The sequence below is a fragment of the Austrofundulus limnaeus genome, unplaced genomic scaffold (assembly GCF_001266775.1).
Source record: "Austrofundulus limnaeus strain Quisiro unplaced genomic scaffold, Austrofundulus_limnaeus-1.0 Scaffold59, whole genome shotgun sequence".
NCBI classification, from domain to species: Eukaryota; Metazoa; Chordata; class Actinopteri; order Cyprinodontiformes; family Rivulidae; genus Austrofundulus; species Austrofundulus limnaeus.
The window spans coordinates 1,758,037-1,778,897 of NW_013952461.1; the positions used below are offsets into that span (position 1 = coordinate 1,758,037).

The 20,861-nt window shown below is 38.4% G+C and overlaps 1 protein-coding gene across 4 annotated transcripts in view; it reads left to right on the forward strand.

Annotated features, from left to right (window-relative positions):
* The window catches only part of ephb2b (eph receptor B2b), a 124,680-nt gene that overhangs the window by 40,196 nt on the left and 63,623 nt on the right, over positions 1–20,861 (forward strand). For all 4 annotated transcript variants that reach the window (XM_014009597.1, XM_014009599.1, XM_014009598.1 and 1 more), the window contains exons 2-3: positions 6,141–6,220; positions 15,219–15,903. In XM_014009597.1, the coding sequence (XP_013865051.1) occupies positions 6,141–6,220; positions 15,219–15,903 (765 nt within the window). The remainder of the gene's footprint in view (positions 1–6,140; positions 6,221–15,218; positions 15,904–20,861) is intronic.

Genomic DNA, 20,861 nt, shown 5'->3' on the forward strand with positions numbered 1-20,861 from the left:
TTTCTGTTCTGATACCAGCGTGGGAATCTTAAGGCACCTTTTATACTTTAATGCAATTTAGAATCAGAGGTTGTGATGCAGCTCTAAAACAATTATCGATGCATCCAAGTGCATCCAGAATCACATTTTAAACAAAATTCTGAGCATATAAACTCCCATACCCAAAACAAACAACAAATGTGCTTCACATTGCAATATAAAAGCTTTTTTTAGGGATGCACCGATATGAAAATTTTAGCCGATATCGATATCCGATGTAATTATTGCTGTTATGGCCGATAACCGATATTTACTGATATTACACAAACACACAAATTGTATTGTACATATATGCACAAACACACTTGGGTCTTTTTTGATATTGTAAATAAACAACCAGACCTCTGACATGGCTCCCTACTTCAGTTATTCCTGGCTGCGCAGCATCAATATCACTATAATGATCAAACAGATACCACTCAACCAACCATCTCCCCTTCCAAAACAGAAACTAAAACTAAAAAGTGGGAAATCAATATCGGACAGTAATATCGGCCCAGTTTTACATATTGGACCGATACCGATATTCTAAAAAATGACTAATATCGGCCGATACCGATATCAATACCGATATATCATGCATCCCTACATTTTTTACACCTTTGTTGTGAACTTTGACTGTATTTATTCTAATGTAAGCTATTATCTAAAATAATAATGGCACTTCCAAAAAGAAACATTGTTCTACCAAATCACACGCACTGTTTGGACATCGACTGTTTTGTTATAAACCTAGTAACTGGTGTTAAAGTATCATTTCTGAATTCAACAGAGTTCTGTGTTTGTCCCTGTCCTTATTGCTGTCCCTGTCCCCGCTGCTCATCTCACACACAGAGAGGCTGCAGCAGGGGGGCGGAGTTTCAGCTCTTGGAGGCAAGACAAGATGAGAGCATGGGTGTTAAGTGGAAAATGGCAAAATTACACAGTTTTTGTAAATGGAGGTCAAATCAAAACTACATATTTTTCTCAATCAGCCATCTTTTCCCAGTTGTGTTCACTTCAGCTCACAGATGTTATTGATATTAAATAATCATCAAATTTTGTTATTTTTTATCGATTCAGAATTGTTAATTTTTGCATTTAAAAAAAAGAAAAAAGGTCACAACTCTCAACACTATCTGATACTTGATTAAGAGTTTCTGGCTTGAATATATGACACTGAAAAGGTCATCGGAGGCCCAACTACAATTTTTGAGTCTGAATCTCCCAAACAGAAATTGAAAAAGCCTTTCTGATGAAAGAAACATCTTTGATAAAACAAAAGGAGGTCCAGCAGCCTTCTATTCTGGCACATACAGTAGGGTTGCCAGTCCAGGGAAAAGGTACACAGGTATTGTACAGATATTTATCATGACAGAGCAGGCATCCATCACCCAGACTGCTGGAACCTGTCTATCTACCCCACTTAATTTGTCATTCAGCTGTCAAACTGGGATTTATGGCCTTTGRCCAAACCATAAATTGTCCGTCACCACCGTAAACCAGCTGCAAATGTTGAAAAAACAGGGTTTGCCGGAAGAAGAAATAACGCAAATGCAAGGAAACAGACCTCTGTTGAGAGAAAGTGAACAGATTTTACACAGAGTAAACATTCTGCAAAACAACATAAATAACAGGATAAAATAACCGACCCTGATGGAGCTAAACACAATGACTAACAAATAAATTTGGGTCAGAAGTCTTGTTTGTCGGTATTTGCTGTTTATTTTCTTACTTGCACTAGTTGTTTGCACCAAAATGGCTTTTCTGTGAACATGTCCTCTCTGTGTTCCTCATTGAAAATGCAGCTGCTTTCTTTAGAAAGCCGAGATGCAGCGTTGACCCCTCTTAGAGAAGAAGAGAGTTGTTATAGTACCGCGGCCCCCTTTTCTCCTCTCATCGCCTGTCACTTTAAACAGCCTCTTACTTGAGAGCTCTCTCTAAGATCAGCTCTAAACTCTCTACTTTAGTCCCAGGAAGTGTTGGAGGAAACACTCTGCTCCTAGTAGGCTTTTCTAAGACTTCTAGGGCACATTGCATATTCATAAGTTCTTCTACAGTTGAGGCTGTCAAGTCGAAAAATATTTATTCACTGTTGTATTGTTAATATGCACTTTCATATTTATTTGAAAATATTGCTTTGTAGTCAGTGAAGGATTGCTTCTGTATGACTGCCAACATGGAGACCACTTTCCCATGAGCTCCAACAAGATAAAACACTTTTATGCATCACTTAACTGTCACACAAATAATGCAAAGACAGTTAATGCTGTAGGTGGAAATGTGAGAAGCTGCGATTTGTCACCAGATGTTTTAGCACTGGATGTGTCCTTCTAAAATAAACATTCTGCTGAACAAATTCATTACACGACAAACGGTCCATTATCAGACAATAAAATTTGCACTGAGACAGTTTTTTTAATCAACTGGGTGAAAAAGTGTGGCTCATAGTGTTTAATTGTGTGGAGTGTATTTCGAAAGGCCATGTTGTTCATGTATGAGAGAAGTGTTCAATAAAAAAAAGGTAATTCAAAACTACGTCAAATTGTACAGTATGAAAGACTTTACTCTTCGTTGTCCAGATATATTGATAGGCAGTGTAAACAAAACACTTTTATCTCCATACTTTACTAAAGAAATCAGATRGTTAAAATGTAACAGTACATTATAATTGTCAAACGTCTCAATCCCGAAATTTTCTTCCACGGACTTCACCATTGTTGAGCTRTTTTCAATGACTTTAGCTATTTCTGTTGGGAAACAAACAGGCGTACATGGTAAATAGCTTTTCATAAATTTAGCCTAAAGTCTTTTATTTATTTAATCAGGACAGTGCACATTAATGATTTTTTTTATTTAACAATGAATAAAATGGGAAAGAACAAGATATTTTTAATGTTTCTTTACCACTATTCCTAAATTTTATTTCTGCAGTACTTTATTCATAAGATTTTTAAACTTACAAGTAGACTCATGGCCAAAAAATGCAAAATAGATGTAAGTTCTTTAGCTTTAAAAAATATATAAAAAACAAGCCCTCAGTCCAAGAACTTAATCAGTTTAATATACTGAGTCTCCCTTTGAGTGCTCTTGAAGTTACAAAAAGCTCTCAAGAAAAAGGAAAGGTTCTACTTACATGTACAGCAAAGGCTATAAAGGCCTTCAGGAAACACCCGTTTCAAATGGAAATACTTAGATTGATACGCTTTATTTGGTTCAGTTGAGTCAGGCTGCACCTGGTATTCTTGAGTTAATGTGTTTGCAGAGCATTACTTTGCATAAATCTTTTGTTGTTTTTAATTAAATCCTTCATGGAGATTGTGTGAGGTCTGTAAAGCATTCATGTTACCAACATATTAAAGGACTTCAACGTAAGATTGTTTACCACAATGTGGCCTTTTTCTTTTGGAGATCATGTGTATTCCYGGAGCTGGTTTCCTGTAAAACAAATGGTAACTTGATTTTTAGGGCGCAAGATTAAAACAATCACATGTAAAGGCCACAAAAGAAAACAACTAAATTTATTATCTTACATCTCCATGAGAACCTGTACTGTCTGTCAGGTCTTCATCCCAGCRTGTCTTTGCTGGACACTCTGCCATGGCTGGGTGTTCCGACTGAAAGTGAGGCTGCAGATGACAGTGGTGTGCTATGTGCTGCTCGGCCTCGTGGGAGGTAATAAATCTGTGTGGCTGCCGAGACTCAAGTGTAGACAGCAGGAGGAGGAAAAGTGATCAGTCTTTCACAGTGAGGTACTACTTGTCTCRCATGTGGGTCACTGATAGCAGAAGAGAGACAGCGCATGAACAAAAACAACAAAAGGGCAAGGAAGGGAGCGGAGGTCTGTAAGACAAGTAAAAGGAGGAGGACAGAATCCGTGTGAAGGGAGCGTCACTGAGGAGCAACAGAAGAGCGAGTGAATCAGATTAGAAACAGAAACAAAGGGAATGTGTGGAAATACAGACGGGGTTGGTGGAGAGGATGACGTGTCATTCAGTCAGCGTTAACATTCCTGCAGAAATTTGCTCCCTGTTCCCCCCACAACACTCTCTAAACTGCCGCAGAGGGGGTTCATTATTCTCACTTTACTCCCCCACTAATTATCGTTATCATTATGGGGGATAATTACCATTTCACTGCCTAACACCCATGTAGACTGCTCGACTCTGAGTCACACAGAAGCTTATCAATAGCTGCTCAATTGCAGTCTCATCTGCCTAATTATAAGATTTGGGCTTTGTGATAACTGAATAGAATGTGAAATCTAGTATTATGTCCTTTGAGTAGTGGTGAGATTCTGAAAGTCAGCAAAAAAAAAAAAAAAGGTCTGAAATACACCAATGCATGTGGAGCCTGCTAATTAAAAGCTGAGTTTTCATTCAGAGTTTAAATCAAAGGGAAGCCAAGGTTATTAAACAAGTGGAAATCTCCTAAACATCGTGCAAGCTTGTACAGAGCTGAACACTTGGAGGGCAAACAAAAACCCATTAATCATGACAGCTCTTGTCACTTATTTGAGCCATTACCTATTTAAATAACTTTTACTTTTCATTAGACTTTGTTAACTTAGATTTTTTTTCTTCAAAGTTCTGCTTCCACCTAAGTCTTTGCATTATCTCCAGTTCAGTCAACCCTTGCACGTACCGGTGACGAGTCACGGCATGCAGTTGTCTAGCCAGCAGACCTGTTTCTGAGTCGCTGATGGTGACTTATGTTAAGATTAGTAGCTGTGTTTGTCAGTGGGAGGGGGGGGGGTCTAAATCCCTCTGCAACATTTTGAAGTTGCAGCTGACGCCTTCAAGCTGATGAATGGTCTCTCCATCTGCGGCAGTTCAACCCTGGAGTGCAAGACTGACACAGACCAAATCAGTTAGCGAAATTCATTAGACCTGCTCTCCGTAGCATATGGAGAACAGCAGAGCGGAGACCATGTTTAGACTGGGAAAACAGACATGGGGGCATGGGTACAGAGAGATAAGTGGCAAGGAAGATGCACCTAAGAAGTAGGAATATGATAGACATACAGCCCAAGCGTGGAGGGATTTATGCCRTCAATACCCTCATAACTGACGAGGCGCTTTTTTTAACCCAAGTACAGGAAGTATTTCTTTCCACCAGCTAATCTATGTCATAAACAGTGTTCCCTTTACCATTGAAGCTTATATTTCCATAAAACTGTTTTCCTCAAAGACATAAGCACCTAACCTCATGAGTGTCCCAGAGCTTTTATGAAAAAGTTAGATAAAAAGAGAATGAAAAGCACAATTGTAACTGTTAGTTTTGTTAAAGGGCCAATATTATGTGTTTCTCAGACATACATTTAAATACTATACCATAATAAAGTATGTCACCTTTAGCTGTTATTAAATGCTGTTTTTATGTTTAAATAGAAAATAAACACATCTTCTCATCACTTCCTCTTCTAAATGCCTTGAAATTGGCCTGTCTCTTTAAGAACCCCCTTCGCTTCTGTCTTGCCCATTTCAGGGGTTGGGGGGAGAGGGGGGGCTGCCATGATGCAGTTTACTTKGCATCTGAAAATACATTTCCTCAAAGGTATTTTTAATCTGAAAAGAGCTTCACTGAGTGAGAACTAACGTTGAGAGCTCAGCAGACAGTTTAAGTTTCACTTTCACCCGAGAGCCTGCAGGAGTCATGGGCGAGGTGTGTGGGGAGGAGGGGGCGGGCGCTCTGCCATGAGGAAGTTCGGCTTAAAGACACGTCCCAGTGGCGTTTCTGGTCCCCACCTGTCGTTTTGCTCCTCAGCATGGCTTCCTAAAAACGCTGCAAGGTTTCTCAAACATGCACAAATGAGTTAAAGCAAGGCTTTGGGCATGTTTTTTTTATGAGAGTATAATATTATAACATGATATAAAACTCAAAAAGGTTGATTTTACATGATATTTCCCCTTTAAATCTGTAGCACAAAACTGCACCATGTTAATCTTAAAATACTAATAAAATATAACATTTGGTCAAATTTTCCCACTTTAAATATTTTTTTAATTTTCTGAAGTGGCTTTAACTTTAAATTCTGTTTTTCAAAATACATCACAGTTTTCGTTCTTTCAAGAACAGCAGCAGATTGTCTGACTCAACTTCTTGTTTTTGTTTCTCCACAGAGACACTTATGGACTCCACCACAGCTACGGCGGARCTCGGCTGGACGGTCCAACCGGTGTCTGGGTCGAGTGACAACAGTGTATGTGATATGGTTATTCTCGCCATGTTATAAGTATTTAAGTGCCATTTGTGCTGCTTTATAAGAAATTGTATGTTTGCACGATATTATTGCTCCTTTTGAAAAACACGGTGCAGGGTGCCACCCTTTGTTAATGGTATAAGTGCAGTTAATGTGTAAATGTGCCTAGACCTCCATGAATGTTATTCCTGTTGTTAGTCAGTGTTTTGSTTTCTCACTTTAAGGTCAAAAGATCAATCAGTGAGCCAGCATGCCTCCCGCTACGAGCTGGATCATGTCTGCCYAAAAACCAAAAGGAGGAAGACATTTAAAAAACGATGAAAGAAAACACAGACACTGTAGTCAAACGAACAATTTAAATAGAGCTTTTTTTCTCTGTTTTTTGTACAAATTCTGCAAAATTAATGTAAAAAAAAAAAAAAAACCAAAACAAAACTCCTTGTAATTTTTAGAGAAAAACTTGCAAGAAACTGTTTGTTTCGTCCTTAAAAAATGAAAATGTTAGGTGGTTTGAGTTCAAGGCTAACACATTCCGAGTAAAGAATAATGAGCTCAGTATGTTTGTTCTTGTGCCACACTGGAAGTAATGTGTTACGATGGCCTGTTGCCGTTTGATACCCAGTATTTCCAAGTGGTTTGCCAGGACAGTGGTTCCTCACAGGCACATGCAAGCCAGGCTCATTTAAAGCAGCCAAAACCAGTGTCTCGGTCTCCTTTGCTTTTTACTCCACCACAAGATTTAGGCTTTTTAGAAGCAATTCAACACGGAGGAAAAAAACAACTGTTGTGCACTTATTTGCCAGTGTATTTTAAAAACCACTGCCAGTTTATTCAATTATTTATTCTTCTGTGGTTTGTGCTAAAGATGGCTTGAATTGCACTCAGTTTTGCTTCGTCTTCATGCACCAAGAAAAAGCRGAGAAAGCTGCTCCCATCTGATAACTTCAAAGATGTTTAATTGTTTTTTTTTTCTAGAATTCATTTCTTTATACCAGAATGCACTTTCTGCTAATTTCTACAATCCAAAACCAAAGCACAAAGTTTTCRTTTACTTTGTCCAGTTTTGATTTCAATCTGCTAAGGCACAGTTGCAGAAATTGTTTACATTAAATCCTCCTTTTATCAGTCACATTTAACAAAGCATTTGCTCAACATTTTACATGAACGTAATATGAAGTGGAAACTTCACACAAACACTTCAGCAGATTAAAGAAAATCCCAACAGTCTTTTTTTTACAGCAGATTTTTTTCCACTTTAGTAAAATTTATGTGGAATTAGAATCAAAATCTTAAAAGCCYGAGTGTCCACATGCAGCTCTGATAAATTCATACCACTCCTTGAGCACAATGAAAAGTCCCTAAGCTCCTGCATTTAGTCACGTATAAGTTGGCCTTATCAGCGTGGGCACTAAAGTTCTATAATCATATGGTCATGCTTGTCAAAACCTGGGTCCAGTGGTGAGTGAAAAATGAGAGTGATGGCGATAGCTCGTCCCTTATGGCCCACGGCAACAGGTGTAGAACCGGGGCTTGCTCTCCCTCTCAATATAACAGCAAGAGATGCTTTACAGAAGCTATTGTCTTACACTCGTACGGCAACGCACGGCTTCACGAGCTTAGCTGGTGGATCAGTAACTTCCAGCTGAGCGCCAAACCAGCATGTGGCTTTCACTAAATGCTAACATGGCATGCAATACAGCACAACACAAATGACATTAAAACAACACCTAATTTCCCTCTGGGATCAATAAAGTATTTTTGAATTTGAATTTGAATTGAATATGAATTTAATTGAAATGTGAGCTAGAAATGGCAAAATATAAAATCTGAACTTTTATGAGCAGTTTTTTTGTACTTTACTCTTATATCTGGGGTGCAACAAGCACTTTTCAAATCAATATAAGAAATTCCTTCAAATAAAAATGGTCTTAAAGCGTTTTTTTAAGTGATCTTTATTTCATACTCAAGCCTGTGCAAAACATTTTTTAAAACCCTCTCCTRATTTGGTTAAGTAGTGCCTGCATGCGACCGTGTGAAACCTGCTTCTGCTAGCCCACAYGCCAACAACTGCAGTTTCTTGATTGGCCATTCGAGGCAGGCTAAAAACATGTGGCGGTTTTATTAGCGCCTCAGCAATAAAATATCTGACTTTATATTCCAAATAAACGGAACAACTTTCACGACGTTCTGGTGCAAAATATGCTAAGCCCGTGTGACTGTGTGTGAATAATGTGAGCACTGGGTGAACTATTTCCCTTGCATCTATTTAAATTGCGTCAAGACTTAAATYGAGCATCTCTTTGTTTGACAGTAGTTTTCTAATGAGCATATTTATAACTGTTGAGTTATTTCCTTTTATGTCACAAAGTGTCATTTTCTAAATCTGATTAGATTATAATAGAARTATATAACTGATTTTTAATTAGGCTTGTTGTTTACTTTTACCATAGTAGTTTCATGATTTTTGTTGTCAGTTGGTGTCATATAAATGAACTGAACTGGACTTACAGCAATTATCAACTTTAGGAAATCCACTGAGTATAAACTGACTGAATATCTGCTATATGACCATGTGAACTGATATATAGCTGACTTCCAGTGCAGGGYTAAGTGGTCAATGTTTTTCTTTCAGCTGACAACTGCAGCTATTTAGAAATAGACTTATGGCCCAAAGGAGCACACACAACTACTGTGGAAGAAAAAAAAAACTAGGTCTCTTTCATTGACAGAGAGCATAATAAGTTGGTGTGTGTGTGTGTGGGTCAGGTTATCGTTATGGGTGTGTTATAATGTGGTATCAGGATGCAGTAAATCTAGTGTCACTTAGGGACATGCCACACAACAAGAAAGCAGTGCTCAATGCATGCTGCAAAAAAAGGCTGGTTCAAACGAAATTTATTTTGTTTTAACCAAAACAACTGCAGATTGTATTTCCAGAAATATGATTGTGGTTGTTTTTCCCCAAAAATGTGGATAATTAAAGCAAGCCAATAAGACATACTTTTTAATTTACCTTTTTTACTCCCTTTACAAATTAGTTGAATGATGGATCACTGGAGTTTAAAGAGACCCCCTAATTYGCTGTGATTCACAATTAAAGTCTGTGAAATTAGATTTTTAGAATGAGTCACAAATTTTCGCAAACATAATCCACATGTAAGTTGGTGGATGGAGGTAAAAGATGGAATTGTTTTTCGTGTTTCACATGTTGTACATTAGAAGTGGACAGTTGAGRCTGACTACAGCAGACAGTTCTACTTAAGGCTTGGAGTGGATGAGTTTCTCTTCTCCGTGAGGCCCACTCTCCTTCAGGATTTGGCTTCCATGGCCTCTTGTAGTAATTGAATGCAGACAGTGGGTGTCATTTGTCCACTGTCCCTCTAGGGAAGGCACTCTTGCTCTGACAGATTTCCCACAACTGCAAATAGGGTGACTGTGCCCCAGGAGTTTTCCGTTGGGTTTCTCTCTCTCTGCTTTTGCGTGAATTATTTATTTACTCTTGCCAGTGATAGAGTGGTGATGTGTGATGTTGCTCGGTATCGTGAGAGTAGTTCAGGTTAGTTCAAACATTTCAATGACAAGATGTGATAAATACATGGTCAAAGTTGTGTGGGGGGAAAAAGAAAAAAAAAATAGAAAATCCTGAATGTTTGAGTGTTCTGACAGTGTGTGCATTCCAGTGCTTGAGTAATGAAACTGTTTTCCTAAGAAAGCTGAACCAACTGTTTGCTGTGGTGTCAAGTTTCTTCTTCTTTATGAAACTTCACTTTCATAAAGTGACAGAAGCAGTATCTCTTAAAATCACCAAAAAATCATGTAGATTCACGGGGATGGAGAAATGCATTATGGGTATTGATTTCAGTTTATTGTTTATGTAGTTATTTAACATGAAAAGAAGGCTTGATTAACTCCCACATACAGTGCATTGCGTTAGTGAAGGCGGGTTGAGATGAAAACATCTTAATTTTTCCAAGACATATCTCAACAAATATGTACAAATGTGTCAAAACGGCCATTGTTTTTTATTCAGCGTCCTGCAACACCATTTACATTCTGCAGGTACAAATTTTTTATTCTACCATGAATATAATGCAAGACAGATGCTGATCTTTGTTATTGTTTTGACGATCGCAATGAAGTATGCTGCTTATAAAAAGTACATTTATTTCTGTTTTTGCATTTACTTAATCTGGAGTTGTGGTAATTACTTGATATGAAGCCTAAAAACAATTGAAGCATTTACAGAAATGTTTCATCTTGTGAATGAAAAAAAAAAAAACAGCTGTCTGTTGAAATGTATTAGCTGTAGCTGAAACTCCAGTCTGTAAACCAGCTCTGTCAGTGCAATCCATTTGGCTTTACAGATAAAACAGAAGCCTTTTGTCATTGACACTTATGGATCGCAGGTCATTTGAACTTTCTCCTGGAGTGGAACAAGTGATATTGATCCAGAACCTTATTCTTAGGATCACTGAAGTGTAAAATATCATGTAACTTCAGTGGGTAAAAGCAGCAGTCTGCATATTATACTAAGTCCTATTTTTTGTTGCACAATCAATATGATCACCAGATTATTTTTCTCTGCAGAGTATTTGCTTTGTAATGCTYCTTCTGAGTACAATGACTCTTAAACACATCAGTTGACCTGTAAGTTGTTAATGTAGTTTATAGTCCAAATGGTTAAGGTTTCTTGAAGCTGAACTTTCAAAAATAAGTTGATTCAACTATAAATTCAATGATTTTTAGTTTTATGTATCGTCATTTCTGCGCTGTTGAGCACATCCGGACATAAACTACACCTACTAAATGAAGAAATAAATTATACATACTGAATATAGCCTCAGGTGTCCACATTGTAAGATGAGATATTTACACAGAAATCCTGCGCCTGCAGGATTTTATTGGAGGGTATCCATCATCACACATGACCACAACCCCAATGCGCATAATGCGTGTGGTGCACAAAAGCAGCACAATGCACCTGACCCACACAAATACAGGCCACACAATGCACGTGGCACTTAAAAACAGCAACATGGCACCGCACACCTGTCAGGTCCTGACCAACGCACAATGCCAACGCACAATGCCACAAGAGCATGATTTGCATTAGGCCTGGGCGATAAACTGAAAAATAACCGATACCGACATTTATGACAAAAACCGACATCATTTTACCCATGTCGGTATTTTCGGTATTTAAAAAAAGAGGAAAAGAGAAACCTGCTTGTTTTTTGTTGCGATCTTGTTAAAGCTGCCCTGTCTGATACAGGTTTAAACAGACGCTGCTTTGAAAAAAATCAAACAAACTCCACAACTTTATCCAATCAGAGCAGAGCAGGACGGGTCTTGATTTTGGTGCAGAAGTCAGGATAAACACCGGACAGCCTGCAGCTCCTTTCCTGAGTGAGCAAACCTCGTCCTCCACACTTCGCTCCTGAGCTACCCGATATGTTGGTATCTAAAATCGAACACACTATAAGTTTATGTGTTCAGAACATCGTTATCGATCAGATATGTCCAACTTTGCTCGTGTGACCTAACTCCCCTCCTCGGCAGCGCTGTTACAAGAGCACGCCAAGGTRCGCAGAGGCTGAGTTGTTCCGTGAGAGCTGCTGTTTCATCTCTTCTAACAAAACAATATTAACTCTAACAGATGAACATTTGTTTGTCCCAWATTATAGAAAAGATGAGTCTCCGCTTAGCGTTACCCCCCACAAACAAAGAAAAAGAAAAAACCTTCTATGTAGTGTATCATATCTACAAATGTCATTCTTCACATTATACTAGCTTGCTTATATTTAAAACCATACTGTGACTGAACTGATCTGTGATTCAATAAATGATCGAATATGAAGAATAAATAGTATTAAATGATTACATATAATCTTTTTGAAAGAAATAGTTATTTTAATAGAGAGAGCAGTCAGTCTAACAAATAAAAAAGGTAGTTAAGTTATTTTGTGCAGTACAAAAAAACACATTTGGTAAATATTTTTAAATATAAAGTTATAGTACATACATAATGTGTTTGTTTGCACTGAAAAGTTATGGAGATGGTTAAATATTTGTATAACTATATCTGACTCAATTCTTGCCAAAAATGTTTTATTAAATATATTAAAAACACTAAAATGACAAATATAAACTACAGAAAAGCTTTTCAAAATCTAAACTGTGTACTTTGACTAAGAACATGGACACAGTGTATAGTGTTATGACTATACTATACCGTGTACTTGTGTGTGGTAAGAGTTATCGTGCATTTATCGTCATCGAGGTGAACTGGTCAGGATATTGTGATATTGATTTTAGGCCATATTGCCCAGCCCTAATTTGCATGGTGCACAAAAACAGCACATGTGTCCCATATGTGGTAAAAATTCATCAGTTATTCAGATCATTGTTTAAGCTGYGGTATTCAAAGCATGTGAAACAAGTCTGGCTTGTAGTCTAGAAAATACGCTTAATAATGTTGTTTTGATACTATTTTATTTTAAATTCTAGACTTGATAAATATCACACAAAGTTGTCTCGAATTAATTTTAGTTTATGTGGAACACGTTAAACTCAACAACCATCCATCCATCAAACATTAAGAACCATTTGTGTTAACCACACAATTCTGGAATGTTAGTTTCAGGACCCCAATGAGAGCAATTAAAACATAAAACAGTGTTGTTTTGTTTGGAGGCAGTCGAGCATTCAGTTTCACACCATTGGGTTTTCATCATAAGAGTGTGTTTCATTGTGGAAGGAAGCCTGTGTACCATGAAAACACATATCTTTGTTGATAATCTCAAAGTAGATTGTWATTTACCCCAAATATTTTAAAGTTTCAGAGGTTTTATGAATAATATTTGGTCATTAGGAAACATCTGATGATTCTGGTCTCAAGAATTTTATATTTTAAGTCAAACACTCTGTGTCTATAATCCTTTAGCTKTAGACTTCCGCAGTGAGAAATAACCCTTTTGCCCAATGGAAAACAGGATCTCAGCACAATAATCTGATGYGTTTGTGTTCGTTTTGCTCAGAAGGAATGTCATTCCCTCCAATTGATCTCTCTTGACATTTACCACCRGTGTTACCTCCACCTGCTGCACTTAAAACACGACCGCCCTTTTAGGGCACTTTTGATAAGAGTCAGGGGAAAAAGCTGTGAAAATGAAGACGTTTCTTCTAATTTCACACTCTGTGCTTGATCGTTAGGCTCTTATTATGCCCCATTTGCTTCCCTCTACTAGTTGTGATGAAAGGAGGGCAAAAAGGCCATGACAGGACAAAAAGGGGCCCTTCATCAAAACACATTTTGTTTGGGGTCTTTTTTTTTGTCCAGCTCACCCCCTTCTTTCCCCCACATTGCTGCCAACACTTTTTTCCCCTGGAGTTTCCCCTGTCTGCATCCCTCATTAGCAGCAACCCCCACCTGTCTCCACATTCATTTTATTAAACTCTGATTGTTCAGCGCTCTGCACCCAGCAGAACAGGCTGTCCGCTCTTGTTTAATTGGCCCACAGCTTCCCCGCTGCTCCTCAACAAGTGGGAAGGTCAATGGTTGCTCATGACCTGGGATGATGATGTCTGTCAGTGCTGGGCAAAAGACAGATTTATCCACAAATCCTACCATTCGAAACCTGTGAACAACTCATGCAGTCTTACCTAATAAGTGCTTGCTCTTTTTAAAGCCAATGAAGGAACATTTAGAGTGATGATCTTGCCAATCAAACTTTTTAAAAAATTGCCGTCCTTTTCAGATCTCCAATATAAACTAAATGATGTGAATTGTCAATAAAAAATCAGTATAGCTTATTCTTTTGATCAGCATTTTCTTTTTTCTCCTGTTATTTAGATTTTTTTTTTGGCTACACATCTGACCTTCTTGTGTATGTTCACACTTTGTAATAGTTCAGGTCAAACCAAGCGTCACACTTGCAGTGGTTAATTGGGACATGGGATTTAAGAACTAAAGCTGTGCTAATTAGTCAGAGCGTTTGACAGAATGCGTGTTTGCAGTGAGAGAGGTGACTTTCTTCTCCCAACCCGTCCAAATCTGTCAAAATCCTCACTAAGAGGGCACTAATTTGAGAAATTACATCAGCTGTGAAGTGAAGAGTGAAGGAGGGAGGCAGTAGAGTTTGCACCAGATGCAAAGTTGTTCAAGAGGGCGGAGAACTAACTTTTTTTTTCTTTTTGTCTTTGTGACTGAAATGCTGAGGTAGAGGTCATGACCTGCAGTACTTGTTGGATAGAATTGTGTGTAAATCTGGTTTGATCCATGGCCAAGGAGCTGGCAAACCAGAGGTTTCATCTTGATTTTATAGTCAAAGTGAGTAATAATTGGCATGCAGTATGTGGACTTTGAAGTAGAACATCGTGCACAAAGATCTACAGTCAAATGTGTCCCTTGATTATATTTTTATATGATTACTCGTTTAATAAGATTGTTACTTTAACTTAGGCGGTGGGAAATTTGTCACATTTTCCTAATAATTACAGCTGGCTTAATATATAAATATATTATAAATACATATTTAGTGAAGTTTAAAGTAAGGTTATAATGAAATAAGTGTAGGCCTGAGAAATCGGAGGACATGCAGGAAAGGCTATGTCCCATTTGTTAAAAAAATACGGAATGCATCTTTATRGTGCCTTATTAAAGATAATACGTTTTTAACAACAGGTAATTGGTTTAAAAATGTTGCTGAGTTGATCTCTGATGGATTTTCAACATTATAATAAGTGCCTGTGAAAACTTACTTGAAATATTCTTTAAAAAGTTGTTTCACCAAAAGTTTACTTAGTAGGAAACATGCAGCCCATTTCCTGCTTTACACCTCAGTTACACAAAATTAAATTAATCAAAGTAGCTTAATGCCTCAATCATTATGTGTTAGTTTATTTTTCCATAAGTTTTGTGTGAAAGTCAAAATCTTTTGTAGAAGGTACTCACGTGGAAATGATATTAACTTGTCTCATTTTTTGTGTCCTTCAACAGTGGGAGGAGGTGAGCGGTTATGATGAAAACATGAACACCATCAGGACGTACCAGGTGTGTAATGTTTTTGACAGCAATCAGAACAACTGGGTACGGACAAAATACATCCGACGACGTGGCGCACAGAGGATCCACGTGGAGATGAAATTCTCCGTCAGGGACTGCAGTAGCATCCCCAACGTTCCAGGCTCCTGTAAAGAAACTTTTAACCTTTATTACTATGAATCAGATTCTGACACAGCCACCAGAACATCTCCACCATGGATGGAAAACCCATGGATTAAGGTTGACACCATTGCAGCAGATGAGAGCTTCTCCCAGGTGGACCTTGGGGGCAGAGTGATGAAGATCAACACTGAAGTGCGAAGCTTCGGTCCCGTGTCGAGAAATGGCTTCTACCTGGCCTTCCAGGACTACGGCGGCTGCATGTCTCTCATTGCAGTTCGAGTCTTCTACCGGAAGTGTTCTCGAATCATCACTAACGGGGCATTGTTCCAGGAGACGCTGTCAGGAGCGGAGAGCACCTCGCTGGTCTCTGCAAGGGGTGTTTGCATCCCCAACGCAGAGGAGGTGGACGTGCCTATAAAGCTTTACTGCAATGGAGACGGAGAATGGATGGTGCCCATCGGACGCTGCATGTGCAAAGCCGGGAACGAGGCTGTGGAAAATGGAACCGTTTGTCGAGGTATGTGTGGTGTTATTATGTTTTTTATCATACTGTCAGTGAATCAGTCTGTTCTCTGATTATAAAAGATCAAACCACTAAAGGATTCAGCACGTGGTTATTTTAGGTAAGTTCAAATTCCCCACCAAGTTGTTCCAAGAATCTATTCAGCCTCATTTAGTTGTAATATAAGGTCAGGGATGAAAAAATGGTGGAAGGTGTAAATCCTGTGCCTGGAATATTTAACTTAAGCTGTCATCACATTTTCACTTCGTAATCTCATTCTTTGCTTTTTCCAGTATTGTTACTGTGAACTGTGGCGTGTTGGTAATTCCCACTTCTGTTTGTCTAAAAATACACAAATGCTGTTGAAAAACATATAACTGTAGTGCAGGTTTCTGAGCTACATTTCTTTTCAATGTGGCAAAATCTTAAACTACTACTTGTCCAGGAAAAAAAATACATATTACCTCTCTAGAATTAATATACAGTCCTCTGTATTTATTGAAAAGAAGCATTGATTGAACATATGTTTCATTTTGTAGCACATAAATGTTCAGGTTTATTTTTCTATTTCTAAGTTTTTGACAGTTAAGTGATTTATTTATTTCCCCCCTGCAAAAACCATCCTTTCTGTACAAACTGAATCAAATTCAGTCATAAAACAGAAATATGAATTTTATTCCTTTAAAAKGCAGATTGTAACTATCTTTTGGCACGAGACCTCTTGTCCAGCAAAACAAAGAAAACGTTTTTCAAAATTGGCAATTTGAATTCCTCGCAGGAAAATTAATTAGGCTCTACAAAACATCGGCGCTCCCAACATTTACCTGCAGCATGCCCCATCAGCTCTCAGCAGATGGTATTTGGTCCTTGTGGTTGGAGGTCTTGATCACTTGAAGCAGCATGACAGCGTACAGCCTGCAGACTGGAGTCATGCTGATCCAGCCCAGTACCACAAACCACCCACCTGCATTTTGGTTCAGTTTTTTGCTGCCTCTCAAATGATCGCCTGTAATTACAGCACATCTCCCAGTGTCTGTATGTTTGGAGGGAAAATGGGATGGGTGCTGCCTGACAAACACTGCCGGGTATGTTCAATGACTACTAATGAGGAGAGGGACAAGGCTCACCATAAGAAATGCAGGCTGGTGCTCTGGCAGCCACCTATAAATCCACATTTTGACCTAARAACTCAAGTGAATCCTTAGTCATGTTTTCTTTTTTTTTTAAAGCTAAAATGATAGAGAAAAAATCTTTTTCACAGGAGTGTTTAACTAAAATAAATTAAATAATATGTTTTTTTATTACATTTTCTTCTTCACTGGCACAACTTCAATATTAAAAGCAACATATTTGTTTTACCATAGAAATTTTGACAAACACAAAACCATCTGAACACACTATTTTAAACCTCAGTACTACCTCATCACACTGAATATTGAAACTTTAGACCATTGTATTTCAAGTACCTCACATCATGTTTTGCAGGCATTTAGTTTTTATTTTTGGCCAATTCAACGGAATCTCACTGTCCTTGTAAACCACRCCTGSTTTAGATGATAGTGATRACAGAAAAGAAAATGACGAATGAGCAATCAATATTATTTCACTTTGCTAGTTTTTCTAATGTTCACCTCTAATTTATTTATTATATACAATAGTTATTAAACTCAGAATAAACTACTTGTAGTGGGTTTTATACTGTACAAAGGATATAAAAATCAGTAGAGTTAAAACTGATATTACTCTGGTGGTTTCCCCTTTGTTGAAAATCCCCTTTTTGATGGAAGGCACAATTCACCCACTTTTCAGTCATCTTTCTAAACACTGAAAGTTGATATCAGCACTTGAAGCTGTGGTCAACCGCTGCCTTTCAGCTGCAAGAGGCWGCATAATGAATTGATCTGTGAAAGATGTGCTTTGTCTGCCGATATTATGGGGTAATGAACTGATTTATGAGAGGTGCCACCAAAGAGATTGTGCGATATCCTCTTTCAAAGCTGAATTATGATGCCATAATGCCACATGAACCAGTCAAGATGCACGGCACTATTTGTGCTGTAACGGTAATAATAAAACCAAAGCTCGGTTCCAGTGTCTCCTCAACTAAACGTGTAATTACGCATGTAACAATTAAACCCTTGGCAGGGATCCTTGCAAATAATTACGCTGTCATGAAATCTGTCAAAATATTGACAGCAGAAAGGGGTGCTTACATTAAATTGCTGAGCTCTTTTTCGCTGCAGTTGTCTTACAAGTGAGATTAAGTTTCGTCTCTAAGAAGCCCTATGAATGCAAGGAACCTTACAAGGGCCTTTTAGCAGAGATGGTCTTAGAAAGAGAGATCTAATTTCCCCTCAGAGCCTTGAGGAGATGGTACACCGCAGAGACACATCGGGTCCTGTTTGCCCTTACCATTCTTTCCATAGTGAAAAGTATTTTCTTTAGTGGGGCACAATGAGAGCCATGTTCATGAGAGGAATCGCAAACTCCCTTAACAATGCCCATGTGTGTCTTTCGGTGTAATCTGATCATCTAACCCCATGCTATTGTGAAGTTAAAGGGTCTTGACTGTGGCTCATGTTATTGAGTAGTGAAAGTTTGGATAGGGACAATCTGTCAAAGCGATAACAACAATTTGATTTATTTCTTATGAATGTTAGTGTCGGTGGCTGTGTTTAGGGAGCGAAGAAAAGCATCCTGAAAACACAGTTTGTGGCTTGGTGTATTTTTTTTTCTTTTCTTTTCTACAGGGTGGGAGTATACAGTTGTGTCTGGAATAATGGCATAAATTAAGTTCAAATGTAAAACCTATTTAGATATTTGCAGAAGAAGGAGAACAATTGTCAAATCACATACACATACTTTTGCTTTTATGAAATGTTTTGTTAACTTTAGAATTAAAATTCCATATTTATTTTACTGTGACTGCTGGATATGGGCAACAGTGACCCACGCAACCCTGAAAAAAAGGAAGAAGCGTGTACAGAAAATGGATGGATGGATGGATTCCATATTTAAATCAAATTTAAAGGGGCAATATAATGTAAAATCAACTTTTTTGAGTTTTATATCATGTTATAATGTTATACTCTCATAAAAAACATGCCCAAAGCCTTGCTTTGACTCATTCATGCATATTTGAGTAATCCTGCAGCCATGCTGAGGAGCAAAACGACAGGTGTGGACCTCTGGGACGTGTCTTTAAGCCGAAATTCCTCATCACGGAGCACACCTCTCCACCCCACACACCCCGCCCATGACTCCTGCAGGCTCTTGGATGAAAGTGAAAGTGAAACTTAAACTGTATCTGCTGAGCTCTCAACATTAGTTCTCACTCAGTGAAGCTCTTTTCAGATTAAAAATACCTTAGAGGAAATGTATTTTCAGATGCCAAGTAAACTGCATCATCGCAGCCCCACCTCCCCCTCACTGAAATGGGCAAAACGGAAGCAGAAGGTGGTTCTTAAAGAGACAGAGGCCAATTTCAAGGCGTTTAGAAGAGGAAGTGATGAGAAGATAAATTTATTTTCTATTTAAACATAAAAACAGCATTTTAATAACAACTAAAGGTGACATAGATACTTTATTATGGTATAGTATTTGAATGAATGCCTGAGAAGCACATAATATTGGCCCTTTAATATACTATGTGTCACTTGTTTCTTTTCTGTTAGTGACATGATGGACACATCCTTTTTGGTAAAGGTGTACAGAATTTGGAACAAGACCATAGGGTCTCTAATATCAGTGTTGTAGTGTGCATTAGTGATAATAAGTACAGAGAAGTAAGGCTACTCTTGTTGAACCAGAGCAATTAGATTAAAAGGAAAGGGCTTCAGTAATTCTTCAACCAAACATGGCTGTAGATAAAGGGAGTTAAGGGGATCGAGTGCAAAAATAGGTGCTGTGCAGACATGATTAGATGGACATGATTGCATGGAAAAGCGGGGGGAAGGGAGTGAAAGCAGGAAATGAGTCCCCATAACACACTGTCAGAATCCCAATTATTGCCGTCTCTTCATCTGGAGAGGATTTAAGGATGGAAATCAGCGTAGCACWGACAAATCCACAGCAATGCTTTTATTTCCCTYGCCACCGCTGTCTTTAATGACAGCTCTAATTGACTAACAGTGCGAGCGAGGAAGAGCCTCGCCGATCACTGGACGTCTGTCCTCCATGCTGGAACAAGACACAAAGAGAAACAAAACAAACACACCTCCCTTAAGCCTTTCACGGCACTGTGTATTGTGCAAACAGGAATGGAGGATGGTTTGCTTGTGGTTTAGGAGGAAATGAGAAAAACAGAGCAAAATGTAAGCACTCAACATACACGATGTGCACTGAGGCAACTTTATGTTAAAGTAAAAGCCAGACTTAATCAGGATGATTGACGGCTGCCTTGACTGCTGTTGGAAGACATGTAGTTAAGCTGAAGGAATACAAATTAGTGTCTGAGCAGATGTTCATTACTGCTACTTTTGCCTGTTAAACTGCATCAACATGACTTATTATCTGCATAAGCAGCATCCTTTGATTTCCATTACTAATCTTTTTTTATTGAGATCCACCAAAATGCTTGTAATACGTGCCAGTCCCTTTGGTCTGTAAGCGGTGTCGGATGTTGGAGCAGCATGAGGCGAACAGAGAAGCGCCATGTTCACAAAGACCTGAGGGAAAATTCAGGAGGCTTTWTTCACTCCACCCCCCTGTGATGAGGGTTTTAGTTTGGCCAGGAGATTTTCTTTTTTTTTTTTATCAACTGGTCCTCTGTTTCTCCTTCTCTTCCATGAGAGAGGGGGACCAAAAAAAAAAAGATTTAGGCAGTGAGAAAATCCAAGTAAATCCATGCTACTGCTCATTTTTAAGGGACTAATATTGCAAACAAAATGCTTGCTGCTTCATTTCACTGAATCTAAGATGGGCAGATGCCTTGTTTGGCTGCTTTTACTGAATATTTTAGAGTTTTTAATAAC